General features: G+C 46.5%; 1 protein-coding gene across 1 annotated transcript in view; it reads right to left on the bottom strand.

The window, feature by feature from the left end:
• Positions 1-222: 222 nt before the first annotated feature.
• Positions 223-17,391, bottom strand: part of HK2 (hexokinase 2) — a 53,858-nt gene continuing 36,689 nt past the window's right edge. Inside the window, exons 7-18 of the mRNA XM_004691575.2 lie at positions 17,016-17,199; positions 13,950-14,105; positions 12,367-12,600; positions 10,833-11,137; positions 9,282-9,430; positions 8,932-9,051; positions 4,978-5,073; positions 4,406-4,505; positions 4,130-4,313; positions 2,742-2,897; positions 1,284-1,517; positions 223-446 (exon numbers count right to left, since the gene is read on the bottom strand). Of these exons, the coding sequence (XP_004691632.1) occupies positions 302-446; positions 1,284-1,517; positions 2,742-2,897; positions 4,130-4,313; positions 4,406-4,505; positions 4,978-5,073; positions 8,932-9,051; positions 9,282-9,430; positions 10,833-11,137; positions 12,367-12,600; positions 13,950-14,105; positions 17,016-17,199 (2,063 nt within the window). The 3' untranslated portion in view covers positions 223-301. The remainder of the gene's footprint in view (positions 447-1,283; positions 1,518-2,741; positions 2,898-4,129; positions 4,314-4,405; positions 4,506-4,977; positions 5,074-8,931; positions 9,052-9,281; positions 9,431-10,832; positions 11,138-12,366; positions 12,601-13,949; positions 14,106-17,015; positions 17,200-17,391) is intronic.

The raw sequence follows: 17,391 nt of genomic DNA, 5'->3' as shown, positions 1-17,391 counted from the left end.
TACAAGATTACACAGGAACTTGGCAAGAGGATTACTAAGGGTTACAGTTTAAGTTTTAAGCGAACCAGTGGGAATGGCTGTGGTGTGAACAAATCCCTACTTCAAATTGCATTGATCTCAGGAGTGTCAAGCCTTGCGCACTGAACTCTACAGTGAGTGTATACAGAGATGAAGCCCAGTTCCACGGGGTCCTCTTGCCAAGGAAAACTCGAGGGGTCTGTCTCTGACACAAGGGATGGCATCTTATAATTTAAAGTGGGAGGAGGGGGGCCAGAGGAAGTCTCTTCCAATTTCTGGAACTCTATCGCTGTCCAGCCTCTCGGATGCGGCAGGCCACAGCAGTGATGAGAGCAGCCCCCTTCCCACTGCCGTCCTCTGACTCCAGGAAGGACACATCACATTTTGGAGCCAGGTCTTTCACGGTCTCATGCATGACTTTAGCAAAGCTGGAAAAGTTGAGAGGAAGACACAGGGGGAAAAACAGTTTAGTCAGGATTGATATGCACCTTTAAAGATAAGACCCTAAGAAGTGATGCTATAAACCCAGGAATGGATAAGGTGAGGCAGAGGATGAAGGCCACCAGGTATGAGACACGATGTGTCAAGTATCAGGAAATTTGGAGAGACTAGGAACATGCCCAAATTCTACATTATAGAGAGTGAGTGGGAAAACAAACAACTCTGGGATTCAGCCTCAGATGTCTGAAGTTCTAAGTGGTGTTCTTAAAAATTAGTCAGAGAAAAAGAAGGTGGAGCATCAAGTATGCCCTGCAACAGTGTATAACGAGCTCACAGACTCTGTAAGTAAATGCAAGCTCCACATGTATTTCCGAGGGTTACTGACTCACCTCGGACACCCAGCTAATCCAAAATACCACTAACAGATAAAAGGAGACAACTAAGGGGGTTATCTATCACAGGGCAACGTTATAATGATCACAGATCCCTTCAATGTGGAATAAGAAAAAAACATCATCACTGGACCCAGCACAGCAGGTTTTTATCTTCTGCAAAGCCTAGGGCTGAGACTTCTTAGACCAAATCCTGGTGCTGCTGGTTGGACTTCTGCCTGCTCTGAACCCTCACCTGGGACTGAAGTGCCTATTTTCACAATGGCAGGTCTACTTTTGATTATTGATCTTTCAGTTATAATATATACATTACATATGCTCTTTGAAATGCCTAGTAATTTGCTATGAAATTAAAAAAAGAGAAGGGAAGCAAGGAAAGAGTGAAGCAACAGGAAGGAAGATGGACAGGGAGGGCAGAGGCCAGGCACTCACTGAGGATGTAACTTATAGAGGGTTCCATCCACACCCACTGTCACTTTGAGGGTGTCCAGTCCACGGTTTTCTCGTATTTTGTCCACCACAGCAGCCATGCCTGCACCACAGAGCTGGGCTGCCCGGCGTGCCACCACAGTGCACACTTCCTTGACAATGATGCTATCATCACAGGTGCTCTCCAGCCCCAAATGGTGCAGGATAGCACGGACCTGCAGCAGGGCCAGGCAGTCACTGGTGAGAGAGAGAAACCATAGTCAGTCCTATGCTAAGAGGGGGTGGTGGCGTCCCACCCCAGGGACCCTCTTCCTTTATCATGGGGGTCCGGCCATCTGATAGAGGCCTGGACATCTGGGAACAGGGCATAAAGCCCAATGCCCCTGTCAGATGGCTCTTGTACTTGAGCTCAGTTCAGAACTGGTATTCATGGGACTGGCCCACTCAGACTCTTCCTCTTTGTGAGAATGAAATAGCTCCCTAGTCCATTTTGCCCAGGCAAGGCAGAGTGTGGTTACTACAAAACTCGATACTCAGAACAAAAGGAAAGTCACTGTCTATATATTCCACCCATTTGGAATCATAATCATGCTAGTGATAATGCCTGAATGTGGCAGTTTTGAGTTACAAAGCTCTTTCATGTCTATTCTCTCATTGCAGGACAAGCATCGCCAACCAATGCTAGATCCCTGTTCTATTTCTCCTCTCCCTCACTCAATCCCCCGTGGTCCGAAATCTATGTGTGCACACTTATGAAAGAAATGTAAATAAGATTGCAGGGAGGAAGTGAACCACTATTATATATTATTCTACTTGAGAACCCTGCAATCTTCTTGGCATCAATAGAACATATTCTTTCCATTCACTGGTGCAAGCAGCCTAGGGGCCCACTCATGTCTGTCTTCCAATTCCTGTTTTTCTATGTAACTGAAAGTCATGCTACAGTATTAAATTTTAAAGGGCTCTGAAATTTCACTGTTCTAATTTGGAGCAGACTTTTCCACCATTAGACTGGAGGAGGACGACTTTGCTTTAATGAGCTGACACATGCAAGTTTCTACATTGTCTGATGTGCAAACTTTCATTGATCCTGGTTGCCTTATTACTGCACTCAGCAGTTAAGAACTCGCTAGCTGAGAATAAGTGCTTTAACAGGTCATCATTCTCTGTGCATATCAATTTGCATCCTATGAGGTGCCTTTCTACATTTGCTACATGGCTTAAAACCAACATGGAATCATACCAGCTTAGAATGATCTTTCGTATTGTTACGTATTTTCTCATAAAATGTTAACTGTCCATAAGGTATTTTAAATAATAAACACTATACACACGAATGTGTTAACTGCTGAACTGACCTTTGTGTAAGTCTGATCTTAATTCAGTGGTGGAAATCTCTTAGCTTCTTTGCTCACAATATGAAAGGACACTGTCCCCATTTCCCCTGAGCCTAGTACTCACCTCTCAATCTGAGATAGAAATTTGGTTTCAAAGATTCCCCTTGTCTTGAGTCGTTCTGAGATGCGGCCACGGAAGAGTAGCCCACGCTTGGTGAAATCCATGAGGATGTTACGGACAATCTCACCCAAGTACATGCCACTGATCATTTTCTCAAACCTGCAATGCGTGTTACATTAGTGGAGGTTAAATAGGAAAGAAATGGGAGGTGTTGAGAAGTGTTGAGAAGCTTATCACCTCCCAATATATTAGAAAGCAGAGAGCACCCAGATTCCCTTTGGTGGGAATAGAAAAGCTACTTGATTCATTTGGGCAGGACGCCTGGCATCCGAACAGCTGACCCACAGCTTTTGGTGAACTGACCACAGTGCCTGAGGCCCATAGGCTTCCCACCTGCTGGGCTCATTTCTCTTCCAAGGTTTATCCCTGCCTCACACACCTAAATCCCACACTTCCAGAAGGGTTGGATGCTAAGTTTTAATCTTTAACCTCACTTGGCATGCTTTCTCTTCAACCTGATCATTATTACTCAAGTAACCAGTATGAGCTGGAGACCACCCTGTCCTAGCCACTGGAACTGCATATAACTGTACTGTGGTTTCAAGGTCTTCTGGCCTTGCAGAGAACCTTTAAAAAGTTGAGATCCCTATTGTCAACCAAGATTACATCTTGTCTTACCCCAGCTAGCTTCCTTCACTAATAAACCTATGTGGATCTAGAGGTATTTTTAAAAAGGCTTCGACCTCTACTCTAGACAAATGTTTTGCAGGTACAATCTTGTAGGAGTATGGTCCCTGATTAATCCACAACATCTTACTGGGGAGGATATGGGCTTTTACTCTCACATCTCTCAGTCCTGAGCCCCCAGCACCACATGTGAGGATTTGTGGTGAAAGGACTGGCCCCTTGCCCTGTCCTGACAATAGTGGGTCTATATATGGGGTGGGAGGAGGAGGAAGAGCCTTACTTCTCTTTGCTTCCTCTTCCTGCCTGTGTCACCTAAACAACACTTTATCCTGAGGTGGTTTGACTTTCTACTTGTTTTTCCTCACAGTCCCAGGCCAAGGTTTAAACCAAGATTTAAGTCCTCTTGAGGAAAGCCATGCCTTACAACTATTAACTCTGTGTTCCTCAGCGTCCCCTTTTTGTCTTTTCATCCACTAAAGCCTGTGGGACCAATTCCCTAGATGAAATTCTCCTTGCAAAATTAGCTGTTTAACTTTTTTTCCCAACAGAGCTTTCTAGGAGTAGCTGACAAGAAAATCTCTTCTATTCACATCTCTAGGATGGAACATCCTGGAATCACTGTTGTAGAAGATCACTCGTCACTGTCCAGTCCTGGGCTACATGTAACTACCCGCGCATACACACACACACACACACGTGCCTACCTTTGTTTGCCAGGGTTGAGGGAGAGCTCATCTACAGCCACATCAAACTCTGTGCGGAGGTCATCTAGGCAGCCATTGTCCCCAAAGGCCCCCCACTCCATGTTGATACACATCTGCCCTTCTTCCCCTTCCACCAGCTCAATGTTCCGCATCTCCTCCATGTAGCAGGCGTTGCTGCCCGTGCCTGCCAATCGCAGAGATGCCAGGGTCTCAGCACCATCCTCCCACCCATCTGAGGCTGAGGGGCCTTACACAACAGGACAGCTGCATCCTTACCAACAATGAGGCCAACTTCACAGTGAGGATCTTCATAGCCACAAGTCATCATAGTTCCAACTGTGTCATTCACCACAGCAACCACATCCAGGTCAAACTCCTGAAAGGGTGAGAACCGACCCCCAGTCCACAAGTGAACCACACTATTCTCCCTTCAGGCACTTGCAAAGGAGACTTATATGCATATAAAAGGTGTATTATACAGATGGCAGAACTTTATTCTCTCTTTTCATTTTCCACTCTGTCCTAGTGTCCCCTCCTCAAAGACCTTCCCTTGCTATGTACACTATTTAAAAGAATGCCCTTTTTCCAGCCCACTCTGTCCTTACCAACTTACTTCCTCCCCACTTCATAGCAGCTGACATTAGCTCATGGGTTTGTCTACAGATCAAGAGTTGTTATGACCACTCCTGAACACCCAGTGCCAAGAGCACGACTTGATGCACAGTGGACAGTCAATAACTGCTCAAGGGCTCCCTTATTTCTCCCCCCTATGCAAAATCAATGGCACTCAGCAAGTCCCCACTTTCTGGACACACACCATTTCGGGTTTCATGCCATGTCTCTCCTACCTCTCGCCGGTGGATGGCTTCCTTTAGCAGGGTGACCACATCCTCGCCCTCACAACCGGATGCCTTGAAGCCTTTTGTCCACTTGAGGAGGATGCTCTAAAAATCACACATGAGCAAAGATAATGGTATCAAAGAAGGGTTCCTGGGTCATTCTTGGAGGGGTGAACTGTGTTTCTAGCACTCAACCTCAGAGGCTATACAGAGTCCCTTCAGTTGCCACTATACAGAGTCCCTTCAGTTGCCAATCATCTCACTCACAAAAGATTCTGAGCACATTAGACTTGGATTTCTTAAGCACTGTCTATGGACCATGTACTGGGCTAAGCATATCGCATGTGCTTAAACACATCATTTAAACCTCACAGCAACCCTATGAAATATTTATCATACCACACCCATTTTACAGGTAACTGAGGCTCTAGAGTAACCTGCCCAAGGCCTACAGCTTGGAGGAGGAACAGGACTCACCTTCATCCCCACTGACTCCAACAAATAAGCTCATAAGCACCAAACTGCCCAAGCCAGAGAACTAACTTCCATGACTTCTCCCTCACTGGGAAAGCAGTTAGGGCCGTCCTGTCTTGTCCGGTATTTATATGAGAAGCGTAAACAGGCATCCTTTAATTTTCAAGCTCCAGTATGAATAGTCCCCTGCCCGTAGTCAGGATGATGTCATGGCTGCAGCAGCACCCCAGTGAAAAAAGCACTCCAGGCTCCCTGGTGCCCCCACAGGGCCACATTTAATGTGACACTTTATTGTGTTGACACAGGGTCTTCTGGGAGCAGAATGGTTTTAGACATGGAAGAACTGTTTAAAGTGTTCGGATGCCTGGTTTCTACTTCGCTGCCACAGGCCTTCCGAAAACAAGCATCACACTGGCCTCCCTGCTGGCACAGCAGGTTAAAGCGCAGCACTGCAAGCTGGCGACTGCCACTTCAGTACAAGTTCGATCCCCAATCCTAGTGGTGATCCACATGGCACAGCATATCTCTCCTGTCTCACCCACTGCTCCCTTCAGTCAGGGAGCTGTTCTTTGTCAGCCTGTTCTGTTCCTCACTGTGTCTGGTGAATCCTCTCATTGCCCCTGCACCTATGGCCTGTACTCCAGTTCTGTATGCATAAATAAATAAATCTTTAAAAAAAGAAAACAAGGTATCACTACTCTCAGGCCCCCACCTGCGAGGCCACAATCTACATAGGCTCTGTAGTGATAGCTGCCTAACCGCACAGTTTCTCCTTGCTAGGTTGCTCATACCCATCAGCTGGGCATCTTATTGCCCAGGAGTTTGGTATCACTAGTCAACCTGGATGTGTCACCCTGTGTTCAGACCAGGAGGAACAGCAGTGGCCTGACTCACACGCCTACATCTAAACAACTGTGTGTACATTTCCACCAGCTCTCTTGTCTTCAGCTTAGCTTTATGTGTCTGACAATATTTTGTATTTGGCTATTTCAAGTTTACAGAATGTTCAGATATTTCAGATAATCCTTAATAACAAGACAAACAGAAGCCCCAGCTGCTGGGGAGAGAGCCCAGGCCACCTGCTGGCCCAGGCCGCCTGAGGTCACCAGGCCTGGGGACCTGTGCATTTCCCCTTTGCAGGACAATTTCCCAGAGCAGAACTCAGGAGAACAGAGAACCCAGATTCTCCTTTAGTTGCTCTCCATTTTTACAATCCTGCAGAAACCTAAGCTACCCCACATGGTGCAGCAGACCTCTTCTGTCTCTCCCACTGCTCCCCTCAGCCGTTTATTTTGGTCAATCTGTCTGTTCTGCTCCCCCCTCGGTCTATGATGAATCTTTTCATCCCCTGCACCTCCGGCCTAGTCCCCATTTCTTGTACGTATACCTAAATCCTAATTAAAACAAAAAAATAAATAAATAAAATCTAATATAATGACCTAGAATCTTACAATTCAAGCAGAAACAGTTAACATGTCTTGGGGGCACCTGACAAATGTATAAAGACATATATATGTGCTGTCATGAAGAGTCAAGTCTTTGTTTAAAAATATTCCAGTAAAAATATCTGGCAATATATACACTGGAGTGGTTTTTTTTTTCCCCCTATTTTTTTTTTAAAAAATATTTATTTATTTATTTGTACAGAACTGGGGTACAGGCCAAAGATGCAGAGGGTGAGAAGATTCACCAGGGACAGAGTGGGGAGCAGAACAGGCAGATCAACAAAGTACCCTGCTGATGGGAGCAGCAGGCCGGTCAGGAGAGGTCTACCGCACCATGTGGATCTCCTCCCATGTAGGCGGGGATCAAACTCATGCAGAAGTGACTTAAGCTTCTTGGTGCTGTGTTTTAACCCACTGTGCCACCAGGGAGAGCCCTTTTCCCCTCTATTTATTACATTTTTGTATGTGTGTATATTACGGAGATTACGCTTTTCTTTAAAAAAAAAAAAAATTCAGCCATACCACCAGTATTTTCCTTTTGCATCGAGATTTCTGCTAGAAAACTAGTCACAAACAAGGCGGTAAATGGCTTATAATCTATTAACTTTTTCCTGACAATGAATGATTAGGTTTGTTTCTAATGTCTTTGTTATAACAAATAATGTTTCATTAAATAGCACATTAAATATTTATCTGCATATTGGATAATTTCCTTTGATAAACTGATGCACATAAGAAGTCTTTGGAAAGCCAGTGTACTGACAATGAAAAATACAAGGTGTGGAGAATGCCAAGAGGTGCTGAGAAATAGTGGATCAGGCCAGATTTTTATTGTAGGGCTTCCCCAACCTAAGTATACTAGTGCACAGGGTGAGTTTAATTGTCAGAGGGACACAAGAAGCACTTAGACACTCACTGAGTAGCTTGGGGGTTGCTGTTCTGGGAACCCAGTGGCCTTTCTTCCACCCAGGACCAAGTTCACTGAACTGTTCTGTCCCTCCCTAGGCAGCCTGCTCCACAGGCCCAAGTCAACCTGTCTTACCCACCCACTCATTCTTCTTGCTTGGCTGAGTCAAGTATTCCTCAAGTCCACTGTGTACTCTGACTAGCATCACAAGGCAGATCCTCAAGGCTTCTGCATCTCATTGGTGCCACACTCCAAACAGCGGGCCTTGCTTTTCTGAGTTTGATTCATTGCCCAGTTTGTTTATAAAAACCTAAATTGGGAACTATGACTTTCATGCCCGTGCAACTCTGCACAGCATGCTGTTTACTTGTAACATGCATAGAAGTATCTAGATGAATGATGGGGACACAGAGAAACAACTGCTTAAATAACAGCAATCTGATCTCTAATTTACCAAGAGTGACCCAGATGAAGCCCAAACATCACCTGCTCAGCTCTCCCACTGATCAACACACTTATGTCTAGAGTTATGGGAGTACCGGATCTTTACCCACCTGCTTCATTCACCCAGGGCAAATTGAAAGGAATGAAAAGCAAAGGTGAGACTAGATAAGTGCCAGGGCATCCAGGAGATGAATGAAAATGCAACCAGCAAGGGCCTCAGGAGCACGCGAACTTAATTGAGAGCATAGGCTCAGATGTTGGGAAAAAAATTCAAATCACAGCTTGGCATCCCCCAAGCAGCCTGGGGCAAATATTTAACATCTCCATAAGCCTCATTTTCCTTTTTGCAGAATGAGTATACAAGCACCTACCTTTATGGCTGCTGTGAGAATTAATTGAGAATAATGCATATAGGAAGCCTAGCATACTCCCTGGCATAAAATGCTTTAAAAATGCTAGTTAATGTTTTGATTAGCATCGTCAACATCATCCCAAAGATTATTACAGCTGAGCCAACCTGCTTAACCTCCACCAGCCCTGACTTACTCATTCTCATCAATAGGCCCCCTCACATCTGGTCACTTGGGCCCTTTGTTTCCTCCTCTCTGCTCAACTTTCTCCCCTGCTCCAAATACTAACTGGTTTGGAGTTAATAAAGCCCATTAGGAGAGCCGTCCAAAAGGGCACTGTTACCTCATCCAGGCTGTTCTGTTGGCAGGGGAAGGAGAAGGTGAAACCCAGAGGAAGGGACACACCCTTCATGCCCATGTACTCCAGGAAGTCAGCGATGCACTGGACGATGTGGTCAAAGAGCTGCAAAGAGAAGTTAGGGCACTAAGGAAAGGGGCCCTAGCCAGGCAGGACCTGAGCAGGAGTTTCAGGTCTCTATTCAGGAAAGATGCAAACTCGGGCACAGACCTGGTAAAAAGCCAGGCCAGAGTCACAGTCTACCAAGCTCGCCCTGAGACTATAAATGAGCAGAGAAAACTGCAAGAAGTGGAGGTCTTCTGGGGTCCCCTCGCCAGAGTGCCACCTTGCCTTACCTCATCCCCAGTGCCATGCATGACCTCCTGTGGGATGGCGTAGATCTTGTTGTGCATCTCCACTCCCCGCCTCTTCCCGTTCCGCACACGGACCAGCAGGACCCGGAAATTTGTTCCCCCGAGGTCTAAGGCCAGGAAGTCACCTTTCTCTGGAAAATAAACCCGGGAGAATGATGAGTTGAGACATCACCACTTCATCACAGAGAGAGGGTCTAAAGCACCTTCTCCTAAAATGAGGGGCTTTCCTGGGTGCCACACGAAAGTCCCAGGAGTGATGGACCATGAGCTCCAACAGTAAAGAGTAAGATTCCAGAAATCTGAGATGAACTGACTCTAGCAGTTTTTAAGTGAATTCAGGTGGTGAAGCCCCGGAAATCACAATGGGCTCTGCAGAACACAGGACATGCTAATACAGTACACTCAAAATATCCAACACCCCATCCATGCTAAGTCAAAGGCCACCTTATGTGAGAGTCTAGACTGCAGAATAGCATAGTCCCGCTCCTTAAAGGAAACTGAAGGGAAAACTTTTTAATAATATAATAGTTTATTTTTTACATCATTTTGTGCATTTTTCCATCTCAGTTGTAATCCCCGTGGATGAAGGGAAACTTTAAAAGGAGAAAACCTCTTTACTGGGGTGATCACAAGGAGCTGCATGCCTCATAAACAGTACTCATGAGATCTGAGGGCAACACTGAGAAGGAAGAAAGCATGGCATTCACCTCTGATGTAGGAGGGAGACTTGGCTCAGCTAGGCTGAATCACTTACCCAGGGACCCACAGTTAAGCAGGGCAGAGCAGCAACCACATCCTAGACTCTACTTCTAGAACCTATTCCAATTATGCTATACAGAGCCTGGTCAAAGGCTGTTTCTCTGAATTGGGGAAAAGACTACCATTTCTTAAAGACAGATCAGCAATGCTTTTCAGAAAAGGTTTGGGTAGAAAATATTTCAGGTGTGTGAATCACAGTCTCTGCTGCAACCATACAAGTTTGCCATGGTAATGGATAGCAGCTATAACAATGTGTAGACAAATGGACATGGTTGTGCACTAATAAAACTTTATTTACAAAAACAGGCAGTGGGCCAGATTTCATCCATGAATCATAGTTTGCCAACCTGGGACCCAGGAATACAAAAACTAGCCCTGGAACCAAAAGTCCTGGGTTTGAATCCCAGCTCTGTCATTTCTAGCTTTGTGAACTTGGAAAGATTTCTAGATACTGTGCCTCAATTTTATGCCAAACATCAAATGTGCTGCTGAAACTACCTACTAACCTCCATTGGTGGCTAAAGATTAGATGAAAATCAATGTATAAAATGCTCAGAGAGGTGTTTGACACGGACAAAGCATACTATCATGGCTCAACTTTTAACAGAGGAATACCTTATTTGAGTTTATTGACCACTAGAACTTCCTAGCTATATAGCTGAAGAAACATATTCTGGTCCAAATGACCAATTCTAAGGCTAAGGAAGTCCTATGGACACATCTACACCAGGACAAAGGTCCTCAGTGGTGAGTTGGGTGTCGCCCTGTGCGTACCTGTGCCATCAGGGGTGGCACACACATAGGTGGGCAGCATCTTGACAGGGGCAATGGCGTGAGTCTCCTTTCTCAGACCTTGCTCCATTTCTACCTTCATCTTCCTCTTAACCTCCAGCAGCTGCTCATGGCTCAGCTTCAGAGACTCCAGGATCTTCTGGCGGGCTCGGTGTTGGTCAGCCAGCCGATGGGCCACTGCTGTCACCATGGCCGCCCCCTTGCCACTGCCGTCCTCAGAGCGGAGGAAGCGGACGTCACAATCCGGCACCAGACGCCGCACTGCCTTGTGAAGTCTCTTGGCAAAACTATGGTGATAAAGACGGGTAGAGACCACAGTTGAGGTCAACAGTGCTAACAGTGGAGCAGCAACTCACTGCCTTGGCGAAAGTGCTAGGCAATACTAGCAGGAACAGGAGCTGCCCCGAGCACCCTCTCCCCACTGTTCCCCAAGTTAGGAGTCGTGGTGTCAAAGCTCAGCTATTAAGCTGGGACTCAACACCTGCCATAAGGAAAGGCGCCTTCAAGGAAGCCACAGTCACCTGCATGTAGTCACATAAGACCACCCCCCATTAGTCCATCTAGGCCCCTGGCCTGGTCTCCTCTGCCCAATCTCTTGCTGGAGCAGCCCACTGAAATCAGGTGATGTTCCATGCTTCATCACTCATTTCATTAGCAGCTGCCTGGTAAAGACCCAACACAGAAAAGCAGAACTCTTCTTCTGGCATTTGGCCTCTCTATGGCGATTTTCTGCCAATGCTCCCATGATGTCTGAACAACTAAGGACCACAGCTATGTTCACAGGTTCTCGCTGTTCCATGTGGCCTGTGAACCAGCAGCATCATGGGGACTATTAGAGATGCAGGAGCTCAGGCTGACCCCAGACCTTCTGAATCTACTTCTAAACAAGATCCCCAGTTGATTTACATGTGCACTTGAACATTTCCGAAGCATGGGCTAGAAGACTGGGACATGGTGGAGCTGGGAGCTTCTGCATCAACCAGTTCTGGTAATGAAAGCTCACTGACCTCTGACACTCATAGTAGATGAAAAGGATGGGATAACAAGTGGGTACAATAGAGAGATATCTTCCATGTCTGAACTAAAATTTGAATATTATGCACTTAGGACGCAAGGGGTCAAAACATGGCAGTCAGGGCAGATCAATTCAATACCAAGGTAACCCAAAAGGCTGGTAACTCACTGGGCTGGGGTGGTCTTTGCCAGAGGACACCACACCTGAAGGGACTACCAATAATCAAAGAAAGAGAGAAACCCAGTGACCACAGGGAGCTCTGAGTTGAGCCCTTACCAATGGTCATCTTCAGAAATCACTTCCACCATTACTAGGAACAGCACCTTCCTTGCTCCCACTTGCCCAGCTGGGAGCTTTTATTTTACCAAGACTTTCACCACACAGTCCTTCTGTACCACCCCCAGAATGCAAAGTGGAGCTGACTCATGGGGGCACTGAGCTCTCTCTCAAGCCTGTCAGCAGTCTAGGGGCTTCATCCTAGGGTCCCAAAGGCTGACTCACTGGGGGTGTTTCTTGTAGACAGAGCCGTCAACCCCAATGGTGGAACGCAGCCTCTCTTCACCCTTGTTCTCCTTGATGCGCCGCAGGACGGCTGCCAGGGTGGCTGCACACAGGCTGGCTGAGCGAGTAGACACAATCTGGCAGATCCGGTGAGTGGCCACACAGTCCTCGTCTGTCGGGTCCAGGCCCAGTCGCACCAAGACCTCCCGTGCCTTCCGTATGCCATCCTTCTCCCTAAGAAACAGATGGAATGCAACCGGCGCCCTGCCCACTGTAGCCAGTGGGAGAGGAAAGAGGTGAGAACATCCAGGGAAACCCTTCAGATGCAGCAAATCCATCTCCCAAAGAGAACAGACACTTCACTGCTCTACCCACATTGGGGGCTTTGGGAATTGGGTCAGGGGAGAGAGAAATGGTTGAACAAGAGAGGAGATAACACAGCAGAGCCAACCTGAGGCTTCTCTCATAGAGACAGACAGATACACACACACACACACACACACACACACACAACCTCTCCAGGTGCCCCTCTGTCTTAGTGAGAAAAACTATTAACCTTTATGCACATAGGATCTAAGAGTAGGGCCCTGTTCGTGGGGCCTGACATTGTGATATATTTGCTTGTTTTGAGGTGAAAGGGCAGTGTCCCTGCCACCACCCCCTCTATACAACACCCTCCATTCTTTCTCTCTGTAAAGCAGTCAAGAGTTTTCTGTATTTCAGGAAGGAGTAGGCACTGCTTTCACTAGTGCTGAGATGGCGAGTGATAAAAGGCTGGTGCTGGGAGATTAGCACCCTTCTTTGGGGACTAAGTGCCTCACATATAGGAGAACTTTCTTCCCCTGAGGGTTTAACAAGTAGGAACAGTTCCTTCAAGAGTTTCAAGGTATAAATATCTCAACTGTTTTAGTGTTCTCATTAACATCAAAATCACCTTTTCTACTACCCATACCCTGAAATAACAGGGCCTCCTCAAGCAAAAGGAAAGTCTCAAAAACAGAAACTAAGTCCAATTCTTTGGGTATCATTAACTGACAAATAGCCACAAAAAGTGGCTGACTGTCCTCAACCCGACTACTCTGAAAATGCAGGTCTCAAATCTACCCATTGGAATTAAATCGGTAGGTCTCTGGGCTATCCAAGGAGTTATTTTTCTATTATGAAACAAGGATCAAGATAGCGTCTTCTTTGAGAATCACCAACAGAGAACAAAATGTCAGTGCCTCCAGAAAAAGAACAGAAGTAGATGTAAATGAGTCATTAAGGGGCCCACTGGGTGCCTACAGCTTTTTGCCAAGAAGCCCCCACCCATGTGCATGCTGGAAGTATACAACATCCCTTGGGGGGGGGGGGGCAATCATTCCAGCATTGTGAGTCATTTTGGCAGTCAGCATGCTCAAAATGGACAACCGTGGAGACAGATCTGATATGTGAAACAGGACAAGCCCCCGCCCCCCACCATGGCCCAGGTTAGGAGAAAGACACTCTTGCCATTCATATTTGAAGGATCAAGGGCGAATGCCCCTTCCTCACTCCCAGAACTCCTTGGGGATCCAGTGAACAGAAAAGAGCCTGAAACTTACCCTTCGATATCTGAAACATCTTTGGTCTCAAATCGGCCTGTGGCAAGGAGTTCTGGGCTGAGCTTCCCTCCGAAAAGCAGCTCCTCCTTAGCCATCTTCACCAGTATAAGTCTCACCAGTTCCCCCATGTACATTCCACTGATCATCTTCTCAAATCTACAGGAGATAGAGACCAAAAAAAGACAAAGTCCCCGCTGTCAATGAACTCACAAGTTTCCTGTGGTGGCAACACACATGTAGACGAAAACTCAACACACATTAGAGGCTGGTACACAATTCAGTGTTCATGATGTGGCACTGACATGGAATGAAATAAAATGGGGAAAAAAAAGAGTCGGGAGGGAGATCTGGAGAAAGAAACTTCAGGCTTTCTCTGCAGCTGATGGTTTTGAACTAAGAATGGGCCTTTTGCAACCAGATTAATCATCCAGGGAGTGTGGAACATTCTGGAACAATAAGTTTTAGCTAGAGTGAATTATGTATAGGGTGAAGATCATTAAATTTTTTCTCTAGTAAGAAATGCTTTTTTAAACCACAACCTCATGTAGAATAACCTCAACACCTAGTTACAGGAGAGAAAAAAGACCAACCATATATATTTGGAGCTCAGGCCAATTATCACCTCACACTGCTCTCCCCTTATGGGTCATGCAAGGATTCCTAGGAAAACAACCAGGGTAGAGGAGGCTGATGGAGCAAGATTAGAAAGGCACGGTGGGACAGATGAGAAGGAGCTCTAGATGCCGGTGTTCTCAGGAACAGGAGACACACTGGAAGTGTCTGAGCAGGCAGGTGACAAGATAAAGATATGTTTTGGAATGACAGAGCCACCAAGCAGAGGGCAGTCAGGTAATTTGTCTTTTCAACACTAGGTGACACTGTTTACCTCAATGACAGTCAAAAGACTGGTTTAGATTATGGCACAGGAAAAACTAAGTCCTTACCAATTTTTGGCAAAGAAAGCCAGTTTCTTGATATCTCAGAAAGAAAGCAGGCACCCAGGACCTGCGGGTACTAGCTAGACTGACCAAGGCAAAGCTACAGAGGGGATTGCAAGGCACCTGGTGGACTCTACAGAAGAGGTGGCCAGGCCCCTTGCTCAAGACGTAAGGCCAGGTATGGCAGAACTGGAGAGCGAGCAAAATCATTAGACCTAGGGTACACGTAAATGTTGAAGCACCAGCACCAGCACTGCAGGGCGGCAGCCTGGCTCCAACAATGCAGAAAGTGTGTTTGTTTCTGCACCTTCTCTGGAAAAGCCGGTTCTATGGCACAGCTGGCTCCATGGAGAAACAAAACAAAGGATCAGACAAAACCAAACCAAAAACAAACCCCTAGAATTCTGATTGTAAAATTGAGGCTAACAGAGAGGATGGGGGAAAGTAGAGAGCAGTATGAAGGGATGCAATGGACAATGGTGGAGGACTATGGACGCCTTGGTGGAGGGTGTGGTGACATACATCTGAGAGGCGTGCCTCTATACCTCTGAATCACATACAGCGTTGTAAACCAATGTTACCTCAAATTTAATAAAAAGAAAAAATAATAAGTATATCCAAAACAAAAATAAACAAAAATCCTAAATGAAAAGGGGAAAACATTTTTTTTTGTTCCAATTTATATAACACTTTACTTCAGTCAATGCTTGGAAAAGATCTGCCTAGAATCAAATAGGTAGCACGTACAGATGTTGGTTTATGATGATGTACACCTGACATTTATATAAGGCACTATTACTTCAATCAAAAATCATTTTTAAAAGAGGTGGGGGAGAAGAATTCCTAATGGACTTTGGGGCTACCGTGGCTGACGCCCTGGCATATGTCCACCCAGCCTTTGATTTGCCCCGGGCCAAGCCGAAGGTGTGCTGCCAAGGCCTAGCTGGCAATTCTGTCTTCTGACACTTTAAAGGGCAAGCATGTGGCTCCTTGGAATGGCGTGGGTTGACCTCATCATGGAGGCAGGCATTGAGTGAGTGACTTTTCAGTCCATAAATTTTTCACCACCCATAGAAGACACAGCCAGTATGTTCCTCGGAAAGTTACAAGTTCGTGGACTCACGTTTCAACATGTGAGAGAAGTGTATGACTTAACAAGCCATGCTTTCAGGAAGCAAGGACACTGCTCTCTGTAAGAAAAAAGGCTGCCTGCGCCTAGCTGGCTGGCAAGGATGGCTGGACATCCCTCTCTAGGCAGAGATGTGTACTAAAAGCTTTGCTGCAAGAGTCATAGCAACAAGAAGACGAGAGGGCCGGCATTGCTCAAAATGTTTTGCAATTGCCTTCAGTGCTTACAGCAATTCTTATTTCAAGATCTTTAAGAGGAAGGGACATTAGCAAACGTTTATGAGAGTGAAACCCTCTTTTGTAAAAGTAACTAAAACCAAGCCTGGCCAGACTGGAGAATATAACATTCAAGCCCCAAAATACTAGGTCAATTCCTCCCACAAGGCCCCCAGCTGGATCACAAGTCCAGGGAAGGCAGACAGGAGGGTCCTTGGCCAACTTCTCCACAAGCCTTGGGTCTGTCTGTAGCTGGGACAGGAGGCCCTGGACTCTGTGGGGTCCAGCCTAGGTCACAGGCAAACCTGCCAGAGGTCTGAGTCAGAGCCTCAACCAGTAGCGAGGATCCAGTGTCACAGCCTTGTCTTCTGGGCAGTGACAGGGATGGGCGTCACAGATGCACTTTTCAAAGACCCTTGTCTTGCCGGCTCAGCTCAATTTATGGCTCATGAACTATTTCCACGAACAACTTACAAAGTGAAGATGGAAAGAGCAGGGGCACATGGGTAGATGTAGAAGATGACTTGAAACAACTGCTCTAAAGAACATGACCAAATTGTCACTTATTGTCTGGTTTGTCTGCCTGCTCTACCTTTGCTAGAGCCTTCTCAGCAATGTATGTGATGAACACAGCAATCCCATCACCAGTGGATGCCTTGGCAGTCTTTTGGGGATGATTAGATGTAATAAATATAGATGTAAACAAAATCTGCCTGGCCCTGCCAACCCCCACTTCAGCTCTTGAACCCACTCCCAAGCCCAGTACAATTGGGGACCTACTCACAGTTGCTTCCCAGGGTTCAGGGAACCCATGTCGATCTCCTGGTCAAACTCAGTGCGGAAGTCATCGAGCGTGCCATCATCCCCAAAAGCCCCCCACTCCATGTTGATACACATCCGCCCCTCATCACCTTCCACCATGTCAATGTGACGCATCTCTTCCATGTAGCAGGCATTGCTGCCCGTACCTGGCCAAAGCAAAGGACTGTTCAGCACCTACCCACACCATCCTCCCCCCAGCCCTTTCTTCCCTCTTCCACTATCAAGAGACTGCCCGGGGTGGCTGCAGTTCTTTATAGCAGGTTCCTGGGGCATTCTAACATGGTACAATCCACTACCACTCCCAATTCCACAAGTACTGGCTTAGTCCTTCAAAGTGA

The sequence above is a fragment of the Condylura cristata genome, unplaced genomic scaffold (genome assembly GCF_000260355.1).
Source record: "Condylura cristata isolate star-nosed mole 26May11 unplaced genomic scaffold, ConCri1.0 scaffold00031, whole genome shotgun sequence".
In the NCBI taxonomy this organism is placed as follows: Eukaryota; Metazoa; Chordata; class Mammalia; order Eulipotyphla; family Talpidae; genus Condylura; species Condylura cristata.
This window is presented reverse-complemented; position numbering and strand designations above follow the sequence as displayed.